This window comes from Octopus bimaculoides, chromosome 28 (genome assembly GCF_046866305.1).
Source record: "Octopus bimaculoides isolate indiv1 chromosome 28, ASM4686630v1, whole genome shotgun sequence".
Taxonomy (NCBI): Eukaryota; Metazoa; Mollusca; class Cephalopoda; order Octopoda; family Octopodidae; genus Octopus; species Octopus bimaculoides.
The window spans coordinates 20,010,216-20,033,551 of record NC_142955.1 but is presented as its reverse complement, the minus strand read 5'-3'; the positions used below and the strand labels follow the sequence as shown (position 1 = coordinate 20,033,551).

At 38.1% G+C, this 23,336-nt stretch overlaps 1 protein-coding gene across 2 annotated transcripts in view; it reads left to right on the top strand.

The window, feature by feature from the left end:
- The window catches only part of LOC106874073 (ubiquitin carboxyl-terminal hydrolase 24), an 85,605-nt gene that overhangs the window by 15,409 nt on the left and 46,860 nt on the right, over positions 1 to 23,336 (top strand). For both annotated transcript variants that reach the window (XM_089343866.1, XM_089343865.1), the window contains exons 6-25: positions 493 to 528; positions 1,348 to 1,413; positions 1,905 to 2,045; positions 2,968 to 3,126; positions 4,205 to 4,316; positions 4,900 to 5,003; positions 6,295 to 6,402; positions 6,572 to 6,667; positions 8,208 to 8,369; positions 11,621 to 11,704; positions 12,112 to 12,255; positions 13,497 to 13,628; positions 14,813 to 14,924; positions 16,655 to 16,737; positions 17,645 to 17,785; positions 18,703 to 18,756; positions 18,979 to 19,091; positions 20,945 to 21,022; positions 22,337 to 22,514; positions 22,821 to 22,919. In XM_089343866.1, the coding sequence (XP_089199992.1) occupies positions 493 to 528; positions 1,348 to 1,413; positions 1,905 to 2,045; positions 2,968 to 3,126; positions 4,205 to 4,316; positions 4,900 to 5,003; positions 6,295 to 6,402; positions 6,572 to 6,667; positions 8,208 to 8,369; positions 11,621 to 11,704; positions 12,112 to 12,255; positions 13,497 to 13,628; positions 14,813 to 14,924; positions 16,655 to 16,737; positions 17,645 to 17,785; positions 18,703 to 18,756; positions 18,979 to 19,091; positions 20,945 to 21,022; positions 22,337 to 22,514; positions 22,821 to 22,919 (2,202 nt within the window). The remainder of the gene's footprint in view (positions 1 to 492; positions 529 to 1,347; positions 1,414 to 1,904; positions 2,046 to 2,967; positions 3,127 to 4,204; positions 4,317 to 4,899; positions 5,004 to 6,294; positions 6,403 to 6,571; positions 6,668 to 8,207; positions 8,370 to 11,620; positions 11,705 to 12,111; positions 12,256 to 13,496; positions 13,629 to 14,812; positions 14,925 to 16,654; positions 16,738 to 17,644; positions 17,786 to 18,702; positions 18,757 to 18,978; positions 19,092 to 20,944; positions 21,023 to 22,336; positions 22,515 to 22,820; positions 22,920 to 23,336) is intronic.

The following is a 23,336-nucleotide window of genomic DNA, read 5'->3' as shown; positions in this document are numbered from 1 at the left end:
TGGTACCTATTTAGAACTAAACAGACTGATCCATTTTAGTGACATGTTGGTCATAAACCACCAAGCTGTGGTGCCTATTCACAGCTAGGTGGACTGATCCATTTTAGAGATGTGTTGGTCATGGACATATATGTCAGTGTTTGAGACGGTGGGTTTTGAACCACTGAACCCTTTGTTGACTGCAGCATCTTGCCACCGTCGTAAGAAATGACAATCACTACTGCATACCCCACCCCATTTACTTCTTCAACCCTTCAACATTCACATTTCTTCGTTAAATTTGATGCTTATTTATTCACATTGTTCTGAATATGTTGAATGTATTATTCCATGGCTTCAAGATTTCAATGGTGTGTTTGTATATTTTTGAATGATATTGTAGGGTAGGTGTGAGAGACTGGATCTGATCAGTTTGAACATAAAACAGGAAGAAAATTTAAATGCTAAAGGGTTAAACTGATACCTTTTTTCCTTTCTCTGTTTTGTTTGTAGGACCCTTATGGCTGGCTCACCAACCTCATTAACAGGGTAAGTACCTTGTCAAGTCTTCTTTACCATTCACTGATGGACCTGATTTACCCTTTTATAGTCAATCTCATGGCTTAATCTGTTAGGTGTAATTATATTGTTGTTATTGTATTATATATACACTGTTATATGTATGTATATAGTTGTGTATATATTTTATATATATAATGAGTGAGGGTGCATTGCCTTGTGGTTAGGGTGTTGCACTCATGAATACAAGTGGATTCCTGGACTTAGTGATGTGTTGTGTTCTTGAGCAAAGCACTTCATCATCTCCCGTTGCTCTGCAATCACTTCAACACCTGAGGTGTGTTACACCTGTGCACCTGTTCGGACAACGTTGATTAGATGCAGGGAAGAATGAGCTAACGTGCAGCAGAAGCATTTGATTGCTAGAAACAAATCATCTGTGGAGGTTGTTCAGTAGAAAAATTGCAGAAACTCCTCATTTGTGGTCGACAGTAGGAGAGTCCATGATATATATAAACACTGTTATATATATAGACATGTATATATATGTATGTATGTATATATAGCTGTTGTATTTTATATATAAACTATTAAGTGCAAGTTTATATCGTTATGTATATGTTATATTATATTTATGTCTATGTTATATATAGACAGATTCATGTCTAGCTGTCTTTATTTACTCCATCCTTGATCTTACACTAGAAACCACTGGAATGGCTCTAGTTGTTCTCGTTGTATTCAATACACAACTGTCTTCATCCAGTCCAAAGCAAGGAGCAGTGAGGGACCAGGTGTTGTGGGTTACTATATTCTGTCTATTAAATCTTTGTTTCTCTTCTGTTTTAGTTTGCTTACAAAAAGGGCTTTGAATACGTGAAAAAACATTTGGAGAGTGATGATTTAGATGCACCGGTAAGTGGTTTGTTTGACAAACTTCGGCTGTCACTAAACTAGATCCCAAAATAAATTAACAGTTCTGGGATGAAAAAAAATTCCACATGTGATTAAACAAGGTGTCTTTTTTATCTTAGACTTTGTTCTCGCTGTCAAATTGAGGTCATTGATCTGTCATTTCACCTGTGAAATACCTCCTGGCAAAGTCTACTTCTTACTATTTTGTTTGTTGGTGATTCCTTGTCCTGTTCATTACCAAGAAACAAAAACCTTCTGTGACTCGTTAAGACCCCATAAATTATATGACTGCAGTGGGCTGGAGTATTTGTCTCGTTGGTACTTAATAATGAATCATGATAATTACAATCAGTAAAATAATTTTGTAATTTATGATAAACAGTGAAAAAATAAGTTATTTGCAGACAGGTGAACTACTCGAGGCAGCTGTACCTCTTATAAGTAAAAGACGATTCCTTCATATATCTTTTTTTCTGCTTTCTACTATTCAGTCTATGGCAGCTCTTCTGCGTCCATTTGGTACTTGTGCAGACTTTTTAAACCCTTCGGTGATGTTGGATATTCTGGCCCCAGGTTTAAAGAAGGCCATCAAATATGTTCAGAGTTTGGAAGAGAAAGACTTTAAAGAAAAGGTAAGTCAGTCTCTGGTTTCCGTCTGATTGAATGAAGGACGTGATGAGACGATGACCGAGAATTGCATGACCAGGCAGATGGTATGGGAGTGCGTGGTCCCGACACATGTTGGGAGTTTCCTTTTATGGATGGGGTCATGAAGGACTTCAACTACAGGTGTGTGATTGTTGTTGTTTTACTCTGTGATTAGGCAGACCTATGAGGAAAGATTTGCCAGCCACGACCATCCCATTTTTTAGGAGTATTAAGGGTGACAGTATGTAATGTGTCCCTTGTCATTAGAAAAGATAAGGGCTTCCTTCTTGTGTGCCCTGTCAAGTTGACAAACAATGTGGATCAGGTGCGACCTGGTGCTAAACAGCAACCAGGAAGGACATCTTAGATAATGTAGTCCTAGATACATTATGACTGACTAAAAGATGGGATGGTCATAGCTGGGTTAAATAACAAGCAACCACTGCTGGCTCCTGAGACAAGTGGTGTGTCTTTGAAAGAAGATAAAAGAGATTTTTTTTTAATGTTTTCTTTTCAGTTTTTATTTTATCCGTTGCTCCAGCTTGTCATCTAAAAAGGGACATTTTCACTAATTTGCTAGGAAGCTCAGAATGTAAAGAAATACCAGACAACATATTTTGTCAATCTTGTGCCATGGAATGTTACTTTATATTATTGACCCCTGAAAAGAATGAAAGTTAAGCTGACCTCAGCAAGATTTGAACTCGGGATGTTGCTATAACAAAAAGCACAAACTGATTCCATGAAACCACCATCTTTAACATTTATTCACCTGACACTGAGCAGGGACCCTATCATAACATTTGAGTCTGTCTTTCTTTCACTTGTCTCTTATTTCCCATGTTTTACTTGAATATAACGAGAATTTCTGCTAATTACTTTTCTTAATTTTGTTTTGGTCCACAGAAAGTTGGCAGTGTTTCTGAGTTACTGGCTTCCATGAAGCTTTTATGTATGACTATGTGGCCCCAGGATGTGGAAGCTGTTGATGATCTGCGATTGGATGTGGCACTCCGAATGCTCAAATCTCCTCACTTTAATGCCAAAATGAATTCCCTAAAAGAGGTAACACATAAAATTTTCCACAAATAGTCTGAGGCTGTTTTTTTTAATGAAATTTTAAACTTTAAAACAATTCTTAACTGAATCTTCCCATGTGAACTGCTTTCCTGTCCAGTGTGTTCACTGTCCAGTGTGTTCACTGTCCAGTGTGTTCACTGTCCAGTGTGTTCACTGTCCAGTGTGTTCACTGTCCAGTGTGTTCACTGTCCAGTGTGTTCATTGTCCAGTGTGTTTTGAAGTCTAAATCAGTGGGAACCGTTGACCTGAAGCTTAAAATTCTTTTGTTCTTTGATTTGATTCAAATAAATGAAATTTATAATTAGAGAAATGACAACCTTTTTCAATGATCATTTACTGTGGTTCAAAAATAAGGATTTAAATAAAAAAAAATGTTATGTTGGGGATGGTTCTTCTGATAAAAGTTGAGGTGTGGAGTAAGAAGAGAAGTGTAGATCCCATGGCCTGGTGGTGGGCTGAGCATGGCCTTTGAAACAGCTAAATGTAGCATTCTGAGGTCCTGAGTTTAGCCAGAATGACCTTCTGAAGACCTGAGTGGGTTTTTTTTAAATTTTATAAGAAGGCACGTAGTGTAAGGGACTCTGAAGAAGGAGAAATTAAGATGAAAGGAATGAATTTATTTAAGACTTGAAAGGAGAAGGAAAACAATAAGGTGGGGGAGGGTTTTAAAGTCTGGCAGTTTGGAGAAAGGGGCCATGACCAAATAAAAATGTTTCATAATTAGTGGAAGCACAACAGCACCTGCATGAAGATGAGCTTTGAATCAGGTGAGATGGCCCCAGAGTGATCTGGAACTAAGGGAAGAAGTTCATCAGAGCACTTCCTGTGGCAATACAACATTTGAAGGAGGGGGGTGGGATCATTAAACTGGAATATATTTTTGTTGTTTTTATTTCTATTGAAATCTTTTCAACTTTGACTTTCAGAAACATCTGATCCTACTGTGCTGTAGTTGTATAATTATCTCTATCTCAGGTGACAGCTCTACACACCCTGACAACCCAACCATGACTCTACCTCCCTCCCCCCCGTACAGTCTACTTATCTCTGCTTACCTTTCCAGGTCTCCAAACTCATTGACGATGCCACAGTCAGTAAGTTAAAGACTGCCATTCACTCGGACAGAATTCTCAACTTTTTGGTTGACAAACGTGTGCTGGCTATTGCCCTAGAAGGTAAGTTCCCTGTCTTTGCTTGTTATTTAACCCAGCCATGACCATTCCATCTTTTATTCAGACCTAAGTGTATCTAGGACTACATTATCTAATGTGGCCTTCCTTGTTGTTGATGTTGTTTAGTCCCCCAGATCAATTTTGATTTAACAGACCAATGATTAAAGGGGTTCCAGCCATGACCATCTCATTTTTTTCCAACATAAATGTATTTAAGACTACATTGTCATAATTAATTTCATCTGACCCCCAAAAAGATGAAAGGCAAAGGTTAAGCTGAGAAGGATTTGAACTTAGAGCATGAAGAACCAGTAGAAATGCCATTCAACGTTTTGCCAGGTTGTCCCCCCCCCCCAATGATAATAATAACGATAGTAATAATAAATATAGTAGGTGGAGGGTCAAGTCAATTCCCAATACTCAACTGGTTCTTGTAAGTTCAAAGGGCAGCAGTTTTGAGGGGAGGTGTTTGTTAATGTCATTGACCCTAGTGTGTGACTGGTACCTTATTTTATTGACCCCAGAAACATTGTCTTATATCAGGAGAAAATCTAACAATTTTTTTTTTTTGTTTTTTTCTTCACAGGAAACATTGATCAAGCTCAATATTGTGATAAAGTGAAAGGTATTGTGGACTTTTTGGGATCCAAACTGTCTTTGGATGAACTGACAATGATTTGGAAGATGCAGGTAAATGGAGCGGGGGTGGCAGTGGTGGTGTTTCACTGCCACCATCACCATGTCATTAGTTTTTGTTTCATCTCGTTAATTCTGTCTCCCCTTTGAAACCCTTCGTTATATCCAATTCACTCAAACAGAAAACACTCATCAATTTCACATTGCTCCCACTGCTTACTGTCACCTATTTCCAGTGTCCATGATGTCTTGTGATTCTACTGAAGAAAAGACAAATCTCGTTGGTTCCATAGACATGATTTCATGGTCACCCTGACGGCCCTGGTCTTCGCTTCACCCTCCTTTTTTTGTGGTGTCTTTACACTTTTTCAAATTCTTTTTATTATTTCTTGGTCCTAAATCTTTAGGGTTTTGGGGACCCTTTAACATGTTGGGGTCAGTTTCTGAAATCCTCACACCATTCACAGTTATAGGTGTTGTTTTGTAAAGAAACATGAGTGTGTATAGTTAAGAAATCTATTTTTCAACCTCATGGTTTCAAGTTTAATCCCACTGTGTGGAATTTTGGGCAAGTCTCTTTCTATGATTTATTTATGTAATTTGTTATTTAATTTAAATTTTTAGATTAAAATATTAGATTCCAGTGAAGAATGCTAGCTTCATTTCTTTCAAGCCTACGCATGTCCTCGGCTGTCACAGGCCATGTTTCACTGCCATGCAGCATAGCTGTTTGCACACAGGCATCATATAATCTGCTTTTCACTCTGAGGGAGAGGCTTTTTGTTGTCAGCAGAGGCAGGGGCTCTCTAAACTTTGCCCAACCTAATCTGATTCTCACAACTATAGTATCAAACGGCTAGAAGTTTTTGAACAAGTTAGATGGTAGATACAAAATACACTCCCTAGCTTACTGTTTAAATGCCATTTGTTTGTCTGGTAATTGGATACCCTAGTTCTCTGTTGAGTTACAACACTTCATTCTTATGTATTGCAACCATTATAAACATTTTCATTTGATAAAACCAGCCACACCTGGATGAAACTGGTGATGTAAGTTAAAAATATTTAATACATTTAGATGAAATATCACACCAGATTTTGTCTCTGATTTGTCTTACAAATTCTTTTAATGTAATTGTGCATTTTCACCCCAATTTTGTTAATATTCAAATATATTTCTCTGTCTGGAGAATATCTAATTGGAAATTCCTTACATGTTTAACATGTGAAACCCTGCAGTTCCTATTAGCAAATGATACATGTGTAATGGTGAATAAATAATGCCAGTAAATTTTCCCTATATAGATAGATATAATGTGTGATAATTTTGTTGTTATTGCTGCAGAATGGCCAGTCTAACAATGTGATAGAGAACATCTACTCCATCATAGCCGCTGCAGCTGTGAAGTTTGATGCTCAACAGTTAGAACAGTTGTTCTTCCTCATACAAAAGGTTAGTTGCCTTCTTCCATTCTCTCTCTCTCTCTCTCTCTCTCTCCCCCCTCCTGTGTGTCTATGTAGTAACTTGCTCAACCGTATTTCTTATTCCCTTGTATCTCCGTTGAAATGACTACAGTCTTGTCCCTGTCCCCTATTCTATTTCTTCCCTTCTACTTTTACAGAAATGGCAGGACGACAATGACCGTGTCCGAGAGAAATTATTGAGTCTCATTGGCAAGATTGGTAAAGACGCTCGTGTTACCAAAACTACAACACGGGTCAGTGATTCTTACACATTATTGCAAGATTAATTATCGTATGTTTGTTTCTCTTCCAGTTTAGCAATGGAGTTGGCCAACATAATATTGGAGGCATTGTTTTACTGACAGGGGACCCTTCCTGTTGCTAACCCTAACCCTGTTTTGCAAGGAAAGTTTCTCTCAAGGCACAAAGGGAGCAGAGGATTTGTTGATGGGAAATGGTAGCAGTGTCATGGGACCCAGTTCAGTGATTAAAGGAGAAATGCAAATTGAAACTAACACCCAAATACTGTATTAGTTTAATGCTTAAAAGGAAGGAAAGAGTTTTGACATTTCACTCATTTGTCCTTCATGAGAAGAAAGAGGAAAGAAATTGGAAGATGAGAAAAAGAAAAAAGTTGGTGAGAGGAAAAAATAAATGAATGAGAGATGAAGCAGCAGATATGGGAATATATTTTTGTGTGTGTGTTTGTATTTATATCTCAACATTTCACTTAGGCATTGTGATGCTAACACCCTGGGGTTAGAACTCAATAAACAAAAGCTTTTGTGTGAAGCATCAGTGAAATAGAGAAGAGTAAGAATTGAGATGACAAAGGAAATAATTAGGTTAGGAACTTCATTAGCTGACAGCTGTTTATGCTATGCACACACACACACACACACACATAGATATATGTACGTGTATATATATATATATATATATATATATATATATATATATATATATACATGTATACATATCTGTGTGTGTGTGTCTTTGTGTTTTTCTCCTCATCACCACTTGACAACTGGTGTTGGTATGTTTATGTCTCTAACTTGATTTGGCCAAAGAGATCACTAGAATAAGGAAAGGGAAAATTGCTCCCAGTACAAAGAGGAAGTATTGCGGAGGGGCAGGTGGAGGTAGATGACTGAATGCTCGGTGTCAAAAGGCTAACGAACTATGCTAGAAAGGCAAGCACAGGTATCATGTTATAGGGGGGAAATAATGGGTGACTGAGACGAGAGGAAGGAAACGATTGGGTGCTGGAGTAAACTCTCAAACAGCAAGGAACAGGAAGGTGATTGTAAGAGAGGACAGTGGCTCATGGAAGGGAATGAGAGTGTGAAGAGAGACTTAAAGATGGGGTTAGGGTTGAATAGAGTGAGGGATGAACAAGGCTTTGGAGTGTGTGATAATATTTTACACTTTGTAGAGGAGTTTTAAATGCTTAGCTTTATATGTGATGAGGGTGAAAAAATGCCTTTTCTTACCTGGATGTCAACAAATGTGGTTAGCTTGTAAGAAAACAACCACTATTTGGACATTTGATTGAAGCTGATCCTTTCTAATCCAAATATTTCAGTTCTTGTGTGTCCTCACCCGCAGGGACATTAAGGGATTTCAATTAATAATGAAATGGTTGTTACAGTTCGCTTCTACAAAATGGACAAATCTTTTGTAGGAAACACTAAAACAATTTGATTTCACAGTGAGGTAATGGAGCGAGCAGTTTTGTGGGCCCCAACATAAAATGCATTTTGTTTAATGTTTCTCTAATGTTGTTGTTTTCAGGTGTTAGAGTTGTTGTGGGACCTGTCTCACCTACCTGCCCTTTCTACCCACCTCATAGAACAAGCTCTTAATGAGCACCTGCTCATTCTCAGTGATTCTTACATCGTCAAGGAACAGGTGAAGCGACATTATGTGATGAAGTGTGTGGAAGACATTAAGAAGGTATGTGTAAATTTACACCAGGATATTGTAGGATCAAACCCTACCTCTATGTAGCTGTGTAGTTTAGAAGGCCCTTACACTATCCATCATCATTTCCTTTTCCCCTTTCTACTGCTACTCTTCTGGTCTCTGTTCCTTACAAGTGGCTTGTCCTGTCTCCTCTCTTCCTTGCCATTCAGTCTTTTCTCCTCTTTCTATCACATGTGTTATTAACCCCACCCTCTGATGCAAGACTAACTACTGTGCACAGTCCTTCTTCCCTAAAGTGTTATCCCTCTCGAATTCTCTCCCTGCACATGTCTCTTCTTCAAAATGCTAATATCTCTGGTCTCAGAAACCTGCCATGTGTGTTGTACCTTCCTCCAGATTTAGTTTGGAAAATTATTAAAGGGGATGTTTTGTCTTAAGAAAATAAAGTGAAACGAACCATTGCACCATACAAAATCTGTAAACTAATTACCCTACATTAACGGTATTAATATAATTATTAAGAGTTACAATCTAAAAATATTATAGTAAACAAGATTAAAACATTATGGAATAAGTAGATAATAGTAAAAAAATGTGTTAGTGTAAAAAGTTACTAAAAGACAGATGTCAATATTGTTTATAAAATTAAAGTAAGAAAACAGGATTTATCTGCCGGTGGGTAACTGAAGAACTAAAATCAAAATGGCTGTGTTGTAGAATTTATACTAAAAGGTCATGTGACCCAGAAGTACTTCTGGGTAATTGACGCTGTATTTGTCACATGACCTTTTAGTATAAATTCGGATCTAGTTTAAAACGGGGGCACCAGTATTTTCTTAACGAAACACTAACGAAACACTTTGAAACTTGGGACACTGGTAGAATGTGTCATATAAAACTTCTTTTACTCTTAGTTTTCTTAACAAAAAAAAAGGAATTCGCAAGTTATTCCATGTTAAAGTTGCCGTATTTCTGTAATTTCAACCAATCACTGACGTCTATTCAGCTGAATAGAGTTACTGCTGGGCGGTCATAAAAATGTTATTCCCTGTGACATATTTCATCCGGTTTAATCGTAATTTATACGCATATATTATATAATAAATTACGCTGTGCGTATCTATGTGTGTAACAATTTTAGAGTTCGGATTCTAGAGTTAGGGTTAGGGTTAACAGTCTAGTTAGGGTTCGGGTTAGGGGATTAATACGATATACACCGTTACAGCGCTAACTGTTTTCAACTGAATAGACGTCAGTGATTAGTAGAAATTATCGAAATAAGACAATTTTTTACATGAAATAAATTCGAATACAAACATTTTTTTCTGTTCTATAACACAAAATAGATAAGTATACGAAGTTTGAAAGTCTTTCGGTACCAAAAATACTACATAAAACATTAATGAAAACTGGTGCCCCCGTTTTAAACTAGATCCATAAATTCTATAGGACAGCCATTTTGATTTTCGTTCTTCAGTTACCCACCGGCAAATAAATCCTGTTTTCTTACTTTAATTTTATAAACAATATTGACATCTGTCTTTTAGTAACTTTGTACACTAACACATTTTTTTACTATTATCTACTTATTCCATAATGTTTTAACCTTGTTTACTATAATATTTTTAGATTGTAACTCTTAATAATTATATTAATACCGTTAATGTAGGGTAATTAGTTTACAGATTTTGTCTCTTTATATATATTTTTAATTCTCATGTTTATGTTTATTCCTGGAATGATTTTAGGGATTTTCTTAGGGATTTGACCTGAACAGTGACTGATTTGGGAGTAAAATCATTTCCCCGTTCTAATGAACTCGGATTGAATTTGCTTATGATTTTATATGATCCTATTTCAACTATGAAACGCGTTTAGTCTATGTACTAGTACTAACTTTTCACATTTATACTTCCATACTGTATATTATCATATTAATTTTTACTGTCCAATTTATAAATTTGACTTTTAAATTCTTTAAATTAATATTTCTATGATATATTTATGTAATTTGTTATTTGATTAAAATTTTTAGATTAAAATATTAGATATAATGAGATGGTATAAGCCTCACCGCATGGATTTGGACGGGTTCTGAGTCGACTGAGTTGTAGAGTGGTGGTTCGTCTCCAAATTAGTTATATACATATATATTATATATTAGGAAACCTGGCATAATATTATACCGATTTTTGCCTGTAAGGTTGGAATAAATTCTTTATTCCCTAATATTATTACATACAAACATACACACACACACACACACACACACACACACACACACATATATATATGATGTGTTAATGTGTGTATGTCCTGATGAAACCCTGTGTCCATCCTGTGGTGTCTTTGTGTAAAACATTGTTTGGATTTGTTTAGTTCATCATGATATGTTTGGCAGGTGATTCCTTACATCTTCACATTTGCCATTTGAATGACTTTATGAAATGTCACCTAATTAAATATCTCATCTCTTATCATTAAGACCATGAATAACCATATGCAACACACACACACACACATGTTTATGTTATTCTTTTCATTTAAATGTCTTCTCATTCTTAAGTAGAACTTAATATTGTGGTGAGATTTCTGTAACTCATCCTCCTCCTCCTCCTCCTGCTGCCACCTCAATCTTATGTAACCGAAACCAATGAACAATTGAACAACATGGCACATCTAGAAAACTCAGGAAACCATTCCTCGTAGCTGTGGAAGATTCTCTTGATGGTGGAGGATGTTGTAGCATGGTCTGTTCTGTTCCAATTGTTAGAATCATAATGTGAGTTTGAATTGTTAATTTGCTCTGTGGAGTTAAACCATTCCCAGATGGTCAAGTTTTCCATCCAAATTGCTGGTTCTTAATCGTTTTGATTGCATAGCTCTCAAATTATTCTGGATTAATTTGTGATACAGTTTGCCAGAAAACTGTTTAAATTTAAAACTTAAAGAAACTATACAGGATGCTGCAAAAAACTTGTCACAAACTCATCCTAAAACATTTCAACAGTGAACATAGAGTTCACTGGTTCGAACCCTGGTGGAAACTACATGAAGGCACAGAACCTGCCTCACTTCACTAGCGGTGGGGCACTTTGGCAGGTTTAAAAAAAAATGACATTGCTGGCTTTGTTCGATTTTCCTAAACTCTTCACGCTTTAGTTTAGATTTTATGAAGACGTCTTTTAAATTTGGAAGGGCCTTAGTGCCAATAACTGCCTGTTATGATGTCTGGTCATTGGGTTGAGATGATGTCTGTGTGTGTATTTGGTTTTTTTCAGGGTGCCTGGGTGTTGCCAGCCCTGAAACAGTTGCTGCATTTATGTAAAAATATTTCCAAGCAGAATCTCAACAAATCAGACAAAGTAAGTGAAGTATTTTTTGGTTAAAGCTGTGTGTGCGTGTTTGGATGGATGTATATATGTGCGGATGGATATGTATATATATATATATATATATATATATATATATATACATATATATATATATATATGTTAGTTAGAGGAAACAGCTGTAGGAAGAAATGATTATCAATTGATTAATAAATAAATATTAACCACTAATTCTCCATTTTCTTCTCTTAATTTAATACGTATTATATATATATATGTATGTATTTATATATACATACATATGTATGCATGTGTGTGTGTGTGTGTGTGTTTTGTATAACTTTATACTGCAATAATAATTCTGAACCCTCTGCCCCATTATTTACATAAAAGAAGAAGAAAACCCAAATCCAAGACCTTTTGTTATTTTCTGCTTTCAGGGCATCCTTTATGAACTCAATCGCAATCAAGATGTGGTGAAACTAGTGACTGGAAGTTTATTAAAATGCCACAAGATGGCAGCAAGTGTTGATGGTAACTTGAACCCTGCCACTATAGTTGATGGTCGCTATACACACTCTGAGGTATTTCATTATTCTGTTCTTTTTGGATCCTGGGTAGAGAAGGCAGTGCCCATCACCCTTTATAGGGGCTTAGATTACCCTGGTATTTGACTAGTACTTTATTCTATTAACCCTGGAGGGATGAATGGTGAAGTTGACCCTAGCAGGATTTGAAATTAGAATATCAGGAACCAGAACAAATATTGCTGCAAAGCATCGTTTCTGATGCTTTGACGATTCTGCCAACTCTCTTCTCTAATAATATTGGTTTTGAATTTTGGTACAAGGGTCACAATTTTGGGGAAGGGAATTGATTGCATTCAACCTCACTCTTCAGCTGGGACTTATTTTATCGACCCCGAAAGGATGAAAGGCAAAGTTGACCTTGGTGGAATTTGAACTCTGAACATAGCAACAGGTGAAGTATCGCTAAGCATTTTGTCCAGCATGCTAACGATTCTACCTGCTTGCCACCTTAATAATAACATTAATAATAATAATAGTAATAATAATAATGATGATAATAATCCTTTCTACTATAGGCACAAAGCCTGAAATTTGGTGGGAGGTGGTAAGTCGATTACATCGACCCCAGTGTTCCATTGGCACTTATTTTATCGACTCCCGAAAGGATGAAAGGCAAAGTCGACTTCAACAGAATCTGAACTCAGAATGCAAAGACAGACAAAATGTCCCTCAGCATTTTATCCAGTGAAGTAATGAATTCTGCCAGAAAAGAAATGGAGAAGGGAATAATAATTTCATTTGGCATGAGGAGGGGAACATTTAAAAAGGCAGGTTACAGTTTTTGTTGGGGTTAACATTAAAAATCAAGTTCATGGGGAAAGACGTGATACAAACTGTACAAAGTATGTGATTACATGGGTGAAGCAGTCTTCCTGTACCTCCAATTAGGGCCAATCCAGGATCACCCTGACCATTAAGGGTACAAGCCCTCACCTAAGTGTTGTCCTCCAATCCGTTGCACATGTTTAGGGTTGGTCCCTTTGCCCTTAGCATTTCTGCAACAGTTACCCAGCTTATGATAAATTTGCTGGAGAAGAGTTCTTTCCTTTCCACATGAAATTTAAAAGTTGAATGAGAACATGACTGAAGAAGATGTCTGCCCTCAATTCTTATCAGCTCCTGTCAACCCATCCAACCCATGCCAGAATGGAAAACAGACATTAAATGACGATGATGATGATGATGATGGTGATCTCTCTCTCTCTCACTCTCTCTCTTCCTCTCTTCCTCTCCAGTATGTGTCAACTCATCTGAACTTCCTGCAGTATATTCTTCAAGTCGGTATTCAGACTTTAACTTGGAACCGAGCTCGGGAAATTTGGAGTACGTTGGTTGCTAATGTCGAGGCTTGTGATTGGGACAAAGAGGTGAGTTGTTTACTTTGTGTGTCTTACAAACATAACATTCTCTAACGCCACCCCATTTTTTGTTGTGTCCTTAAACCTCTTTGAGGTCAGCTCTGCTAGAGTGACCTCTAGGAGCCATCCCCTCCTTTACTAGCATTCTCATTTCTTATGCCACTAGTTCCCCTCCTCCGATACTCTTTTGTTCCTTTTTCTCATCAATTACTCTGTTTCCATGACAACCTTTCTCTGCACAAGACCCCTCCCAAGACATTCAGCTCTTGTGCTTACATTAAACACACATCCCTCCACACCCCGTAGATCTCTCCTTCTCCATTCAGTTCCCCTGTCCCCTAAACATCCTGTTCATTATTCCTGTACAATCCACAGGTCTCTTGTTACCCATCTCCAGCCCCATTATTAAACTTTCTCATATTAATCCCATCCTCTTTCTTAATTCCACAAACTACTAGCACCACCTCTACAAATACTGTATTCTATAACATTGTTTCAGCATAATGAAGATTTTCATTCTGTCTGATTGCCTTGTAATTTGGGGGAGATTTGGCTGCTATTTCTACCAAGTCTAGCTCCTTAGTAGAAGTTTACCTTATTAGCTCATAAAGACCCTTTTCGGTCATGAATGACCATGGGATTGCTCCTAGAAAGTTCCTCTCCGAGGCACAAGTGTGGGCAAAGTTGTTTATCAAAGACCAGCAGTCTCCCTTGCATACCAATATCTTAACTCCACATGACTGATGTTATCCAAGGGAAGGGCAAAGGGGCCAATACAGCCTGGCACCAGTGACGTCACAACTCGTTTCTACAACTGAGTGAACTGGAGCAATGTGAAATAAAGTGTCTTGCTCAAGAACACAACACAGAGCCCAGTTCGAGAATTGAACTCACTACCTCATGATTGTGAGCCTGACGCTCTAATCACTGAACCATGTGCCTCATTAGTTCATACACACATGTATACAAACACAAAATAGTCGGGTGTGATTTGAGGGAAACTTGGATGCTGTTTCTCTCAGTAAGTGTTCCCCACTTCCCTTTATTCCATTGTTGAGGTTGTTAGAAGCATAACTTCTCTTCATATATTGACTGATGGAACAATGTTGTAGATAGTTCCTTGATGTCTATGTATATCTTACCATTGGCAATGAATATGACCAATTTGTCTGACTGTTGGTTCTCTGTTTTAGACATGTTACGAATGGTTCAGTCGTGGAATTGAGGATTTAGACTCTGAAGCTGTCAGCCAGTTGTTCCAGAAAGAACTGCTCAAATTAGATCCTTCGGTTCTCAGTGAAAAAGGTCAGTAATTTTCGTTCAAAGAATTTCTTTTTCTTTTTTCTTTTTTTTTTCCAATTTCTCTTAATATCCAACTTTTTGTTGTGGTTTGAATGGGTTTGGTTTCAGTTTGCTATTAAAACGAATTCCTCAGATTTCTTTCAACAGTTTAACAGCAGATGATCTTCTCCCATCCTTTACAATAACAACCACCTTTTTTTTATTTACCCAGCATCATGATTCCTGCAATGTGATGGGTGCTTGTGTGCCGCGTAATGCTCACACTCTTTCCTCCCTCCCAATCTGCAGCTCAAGATTTTGGTTCTCTGTTTTAAGGACATCCTCCATCTTTACTGAATCCCTTTTTCCTTACATCCCTAAAATATAATGGTTGTGTAATACTATAATCCCATGATGGAAACCTCTGCCATTTTTGCATCCACCTGCATCCTGTGCACATAAGCTAAATCTGCTTGAACACTTCAGGGATTCATCACTTTATATACGTACATATATGGGCCAAGTATGAAAATACCTCTGGTTGCTACAAAAAGGCCCTCATCATGTCCCTTCCTTTATACTTGAACCGGCCATTCCATACCGGCGTCTTTCTTCACCAAACTCTTCAATCTCTCTCTCTACAGTCGGTCAGTTTCTCAAGAGGTCCAACACCCTGACCACTCTCTTACTATCACACTCACTCCCCACATCCGAAATGTGATGGACTCAGCCATTAACAACAACAGCCTTCTCTGATACCTCACACTTTTCTTTCTGCTAAATGACCACCATTGCAGATCCTATGAAACCTTGTTGTGAAGTGGTGTTTTCGAGGACTGCATGTAGAAGTAATTAACAACACTCACAAACAATTAACAGAAGATTTCTTTACTGCACATAGTATTTTCTGTGTTGGTTTTTTGACCAAAACTAACAACAACACTTACTCATGAGGAGACACATACTACTGGGATCTATGACAATTTAACTGGTATAGAAGCAATGTGTGGTTGGTCCCCCTCACCATGGGGAAAATAGTCTTGCTATATGCAGGATGAGAAAATCTGTGTCTTCTAACAGCCATGAGACTGGAGATGTCAAGCAGCTGCCAAAAAAACCCCACCTTTATTTAGGGCTCAATGAGAAAGTTCTAGAAAGTTGAATAACACGATGGCTTGATGAGTTGCTTAATTGGCTGATACTGTGAAATGAAAGTGGTCTCATTGTAGCTATCTGGCAATATGATTTCAAATCCATTACTACTTCATCCACTGGTGATTTCTTACGGCATTCACTCCTGACTGCTTGACTTTGAGAAATTTGGTGAAACCAGTGTTGTTGCTTTTGACATCAGCTGAGTTTTGCCCCACGTCAAGTGTGTGTGAATCCCCTATCAACACTGCTGGCCTAAGGGTGCCTTCATTGTTTTCCTGTAGCACCCGGGGCTGCAGTGAACTGGTGGTGAATCCCCTATAAACACTGCTTCCTCATGGGGCTCCATCCACTTCTTGATCCCCACAGCCTCCTGTTTGCGTGTCCTTAAAGGAAATAATAAAAACAATCTAATTTGTAGCATGTATTGAGTGCTACATATGAAAGAAATCCACTTCACATGAACTAAATTCAGTGAACATTGTGTGTGTATATGCGTGTAGATATCTGTCTGTCTGCATATATGTTTGTGTGTGTATGTATATATTTATATGTATGTATTGTATGAGCAGCATCATCATCGTCTTCATCTTAATTGCTAGGCTTTACCTGTGTGAAGAACTTTTTTGAATCTGCCAACCTTTATGAGCATAAACTGAAGAAATCTTCTACAGGCCTTAGTTTGGTGAGTTTTCAGATTTTTTTATATTGTGCTGCTCCTCCCCCTCACCTGCACATATTCCAACCATGACCATCCCATCTTTTATCCAGGCATAGTGTACCTAAGAGTCTGTTATCGAATGCTCCGTCATATTTTTAAGACAGAGTACTAAGATTTGAGGAGAATTTTGCTGTTATTTTTACATGACTGAATGACTCCAGATGTGTAGATTTTATTACCTCATGGCGTGGTTAAGAAGTTTGCCTTACAACTGTGTGATTGCAGGTTCAATCTCAGTATAAGGTATGGCTTCCACATTGTTCAAAAGGCAACCCAAGCCTTTTGAATAATGGAAACTGCGGAAGCTCACTGGAGCCACCGTTTAACACTGCCACCCTTGGCTCTGTGTCACAATACGTGCGAGGGTTGCAGGGGTTTTTGTGAGGGTTTTTTTTAAGCAAGTCAAGAAATGCAAGAAGGTTTTATTGGTGTAAGGTGCAACACATGCACCCATCAACTGTTTTAAAGCATTTTTAATGCTTGTTTCTTGTAAAATATTTAAAAAGACGATAATGGTTTCTTGTAACTTTTAGCATTTGTTTAGTGTGATGTGGGTCGTAAAGGAAACCCTTTTTGTGAGAAGTATTTGACCCTTTTACCTCTGGTTTGAGGATAAATGATCACTTTCTCCCTTCCTTCTTTCACTATCAGAGGCCCAACAAAATAACACAGGTAACACCTTAAACCCTATTTTAAAATGTGTAGATTTTATTTGTAGCCCTTGATGTGTGGGGAGGACCCCTTTCATATCAGCTCTTCATATGTGATTATGACATCTGTTATAGTCACATTTAACTTTGTAGTTGTAATTTTTAGAATCACATTTAACATGGTTGTGCAATTGTTAGTCACGTTAATGTTTTCTTTGCAGATTGTTGAGAAACCGGACCTGTGTGGACTCGAATTCCTCTGGGAGACCTGTTTGAACACCCCAAATGAGACGATAGCAGCAGCAGCCATCCAATTACTCCTTGACATGTCATATTCAAATTTAACTCCTAAAATAAAAAAGGTATACAATACTGTGAAATGCAGGACCTGAATTTTAAACCTTATCTTTCTTTTTTACATCTCAAATAGGGGATCAAATTGAGGAGGTGTTGAGTGTAGAACCAAACCTTGGGCAACCCATCTGAAGGCATGACAAGTCCTTAATAAAAATGCTGGGGTTGATATCTTCTCTAGTGTTGGTGGCAGGATAAAATACACAACACCCTTCCAATCACGCTGTAAATTGGTTGGTGACAGGAAGAGCGTCCACCTTTAAAATGATGTGACAACATAAAGAGGGACAGTTTTCTTTGTTGCAGTGTTTAGCAGAGGACAAAAGACCGACAAGTGGCTGAGAGACTGTCCAACGTCTTGTCTTCGTGGTGGGTAGGGATGACTACATCATCAAATGTGTCCGTTTCTTATTTAAGGTGATTTAAGGCGTGATGTGAAGATTTGGCTGTTGTTTTTGATGGGTCTTGCTACCATGTAGAGGTTTCTCTTGTTGGATCATACATGCACACACAGAGAGGGTGTGTGTTTCAGGGAGATTTGGCTGCTATTTCTTGCATATTTGGCTTCCATGTAGAGGTCTCCTTCATTGGTTGAACTTGTCAGATTACCTGCAGACTGGTGTCCTCTCCCTGAGCACATGTATCTCTCAATTTGTTTGTATTGTTTTCAATATATTACATAACTCTACTGTCTGTCACTCTGCAGTATTGTGTGAGTGTGCCCTGAAGTGGACTGGGGGGGGGGGGGGCTACGGTTTAAAAGTTAGGGGCAGGTACAAGTAAGGATGCAAGAAATGTTGTAGGAAAAACGAATTAGAGCAGGAATTGTTGAATGAAGGAGAGGCTGAGTGCAAGTGAATGGTGGTAGGCTATGGGTTGGCAACCATTCACTGTTTCTCTAATGCAGCATTGTTTTTCATTTCAGGATCCTGTGAACCTTCACAAAAAATTCATCACAGAATGTTACAACAGACTGGAGGTTAGTAAAGTGCATTGGTCAGTGAGATGTTTTGTGACAGGGTTCTAGGCAAACTGGCCTTTTCTTCTGTGGTGGTCATGGTGAGGAAGTCAGGATGGTGAATTGTTGAAGTGTTGAGGGGAAGCAGTAATCAGCGTTAAGGACTGCTGCTGTATAACTTTGGTTAATTAATCTGTAATTAATTTAATGTGAAACTAACAAGAGTTGTTATTGTTATTTCAGGTGGCCCGGATAGGAATTGGTGGCTCCGCCCTGGGCCAAGTGATTCTCAGTGCCACTAAAATACTAACTGCTGTCATTGTACCAGATGTTGCTTCTGGGACTGTACCATCCAAGTAAGTCAGGAAATTTCACTTCCACTCCACTCAACTCCACTCCACTCCACCTCTACTGCACTCCACCTTAACTCCACTCCACCTCCACTGATCCTCTCCACCATAATTATTTCAATGTTTCTCTTTTGTCTTTCATATTTCCACATCCTTCACTTTCTCGCTGCTTTCGCTGCCCCATTGTGCGACACCGTGGTCAAGTGTCTTCCCCTTCTGGCCCTCGGTCAACCAAAGCCTTCTCAGTGCATTTGCTGTGTCTGTGGAGTACTCAGCCACTTGCATGTTAATTACAAGCAAGCTGTTCTGTTGTTCAGCTCAGCTGGAAACCTCATAGCTGTAACCGATGGTGTACCACTTGTGATGCAACGATGCACCACTATTTACTGGAAGTAGCAGTAGGAGGGTATAAAATACCACTTGATAAAATCAGAGCCAATGCTCCAAAAACATTATTATAAAGCTTAGCCACCTTATTAATGTTATTAATAATGGCAATAATTCTTCTTCATATATATATATATATATATATATATATATATATATATATATATATATATATATATATATATGTATGTATGAGGTTGAGTAAAGAAAGGGATTGCTCTTTCCAGGGATGTCTTACATCCAAGCTTCCTCTGGTTTATCCATCTATCTTTGAATTTACTGTAATTTGATTCTGTAGTGTTGTTGCTATTAGTGTTTAATATACACTTAGTACTACACACATTATGGAGTTGATTTGGCTCTATTCAAACTCTCCATTTTATATTATTATTATTATTATTATATACTTGCTTAGAAGCGATGCAGATTAGCAGTTTTTTGACTTGAGTCGAATAGAACAGACTTCTTGAAATCCTTGTCCGAGTCCCCCTCTAAATGGAGTCAGGACAGGCTGCCTTGTGCTGGCCTCAAGTTGTATCAATTATAACAATGACATCAAACCAAATAATATTTTGAGTGATTTCAAAATATTGTTATTGGGTTTTGACTTCATTACACACACACACATATATATATATATATATATCTATAAGAATTTAAGGAATGGAGAAAACGCATGTTATAATTGCATACTTTATTCCTACATATGTTTCAAAGGATTACAACCTGTGTGATCCATAGGGATCTTTGATATTAAAATTGTAACCTTCTCATCAGGGAAAGCATGGGAATCATCTTAAACGTAAGACATTATGACCGATTATGAAAACAATAGATGGATAAGGTTATGACTTGATTCATTTGAAAAAATACTGTTAGAGAATTGGAATTCAGAAGAATTTTTATTCATTAAGATAGAAGAAATACACATAATTATATATATATAATATATATATATATATATATATATATATATATATGCATATGTATGCGTGTGTATATGCACACACACACAGAGACATAAGCACACGCACCCGTGTGTGTGTCCATCTTCTTTTGTCTGGACACTACATGATGTTTATGAAATGAATGTCTCCATCTTAAAAGTGGAGATTCATTTCCAATCTTCTGTGAAAACACGTCTGGCCAAGGGGCAATATTACCTTACTTGGAAACAGGTGAGGGTTGGTGACAGGAAGGGTATCCAGCTGTAGAAAGTCTGCCTCAACAAATTCTGTCTGATCCATGGAAAAATGGACCTTAAACCAGCCAGTGATGGTGGTGATGAGTTGATCAACCTTCATATTTCAATGAATGTGTGTTGCTGTCCCTTTTTTTATGTGAATTGATCAACTTTAACATTTCATTAACAGATAATGAGTGTCTGCTCAATATTGCAGAACATTTTGTGTTCATAGAATTGTGTGGAACGTTCAACTTTAAGAATTTTCTATTTTCTGTCTCTTTCTCAGCTGTGCCAATAAAACTGACCAGAATCCAGTCACAGTTGAAACCAGGCGGCCCCCTTCCCGGGACCCCATTTACTTCCGGTATGTAAGAAAACTTGGTTTTTTTTTTTCCACTTGGCTGATAACCCTTTAGCATTTCAACCACCCATATCCAGCCCAAATATTCTGTTTTATCTTCAGACTGGCCAGATCCAGCCTCTCCCACCTACCTTGCAATGCCATATTAAAAACAAGCAATCACAACTTTGAAACCTTCAAGCTTAAAAGTAATACAGTTGTGGCAGATATTAGTGTCATGCAACTGACACCCGTGCCTGTGGCACATAAAAGCACCCATTGCACTCTTGGAGTGGTTGGTGCTACGACGAACATCCAACCTCAAAAACCATGCTAAATACTTGGCTTCTTCAAAGCAAATTGTTTTACATTGTCTGCGTACAATCGATCAGAGAAAGAGTGAAAATTTGTCATAATTTTCAAGGATTCTCCTTTTGAGGTCCCTGGGTGAATGAATGCATCAAAACACACACACACACACACACATACACACCCTCAACCAATGCAGCTAACAACAAACCCCCAAGAACTGTCTTGAGTTACACAAAAGAGTCTCGTCACTTTGTCAGTGATTGACTTTGATTCTGCCAAAGAGAAAAGAATTCCAAATTAATCCCAAAACAAACCACACACACACACACACACACACACACACACACACACACACACACACACACACACATCTTTTACTTGCTTGTCATTAGACTATAGCCATGCTGGTGCAATACCATGAATTTTAGCTGGACAAATTGACCATAATACTTTTTTTTATTAAGCCTGGTACTTATTTTATCAGTCTTTTTTGCTGAACCACTAAGTTACAAGGACAGAAACACACCGATGCCGGTTGTCAAGTGGTGGTTGGGGTCAAACACAAACTCAAAGATACACACACACACACATGTATGTATGTATACAGCAGGCTTCTTTCAGTTTCCATCCACCAAATCCACTCACAAGGCTTTGATTGGCCCAGTAGAAAGCACTTACCCATGTAGTGAGACTGAACTCATGCAGTTGAGAAGCCAGCTTCTTACCGCACCACCACATCTGTGCCTTGTAAGTATTTACATGCATGCTTAGTCCACTCTGCTGAGTGGTTGGCACTATAGGAAGGGCATGCAGCTGTAAAAATCCTGCCACAACCATCACAGAAGTCTTGTGCTGGTGGTACTGTCCCACCCATGCTAGCATGGAAGGCAGACATTAAACAACAACGATGATGTATATAAATACATATATACACACATCCATGTATTTTAGGAGTGGTGGTGATACTAAGCATATTAGTACTGTCGGCTGTAACGTGATTTGAACCTGTGTTTGTGTGTTTTGTAGACCAGTGAAGCTGCTGAACATAGAACGTTTATTGTGGATAGCTGAGGCGTACATCCTAAACGTGGAGGAGGTCCATGTAAGTCCGCGCAGTATCCTACCCCATGGGACTTCATTCCAGGGTCAACAGATTAATCTGTTCATCTCATCAGAATTACAGAAGCAAGAGTTTGTCTTGATGGTCAGTATTGATGCCAGCCCTTTTTTTTTTTTGTCCCCCATTATATCTCTCTATGTTTGTCCCTCTATTTCTTCTTGCATGTCTCTAGCTGCCCCCACCCACCTGAGTCTCTTCCTGCTCTTTCCCGCCTTTCCTCTCTCCTCTCTGTATTCCTGTCTCAAGTTTCATCATGCATTAATCTCCATGCATTAATCTTCATACATTAATCTGTGTTTTAGTTTTCATGTGTTAATCTTTGTACATTATTCTTCATACGTTATTCTTCATACGTTAATCTTCATGCATTAATCTTGTTTCTATCTGTAGAGCCATAGTAATGAAATGTTAGCGTTGGTGAGGATCAAGATTGCCAACCATCTCCGACAGTTTGTTGATCAAATTCAGATTTATGCAAATGAGAAACTTGTAAGTAAACTGTTTTTGCTTGTTTATTTTTTTTATAGTTTGTGTTACTTTGTTTTTTGGTAATTTGCACAATTGTTCTGCATTTTGTGTAGTTTGGTGTGGAAGTGGGGTGGGGGGTGTCTATCTTCCAGTCACCATGGTGATAATGTCTCCCTCACCAGTATCATGCAAAAAAAAAAAAAGCAAAAATCCCTGTGTTGAGACTCCAGTCGGTTGCCACCCCAGTCCTCCTTTAGTCCTCCTTCACTCACTCTCTTTTCTTATTCTCTAACTTGTTTTCTTTTTCTTTTCCAACTGGGATATCCCTGTATTGACTTTGCAACAAGACCCCTATCCTTGTCACCACTATACCTTTCAGTTCTCTCAACCTGCACAAAGCCACCCCTGCTTCAATACTACTCCCCTCTCCTAGCCAAG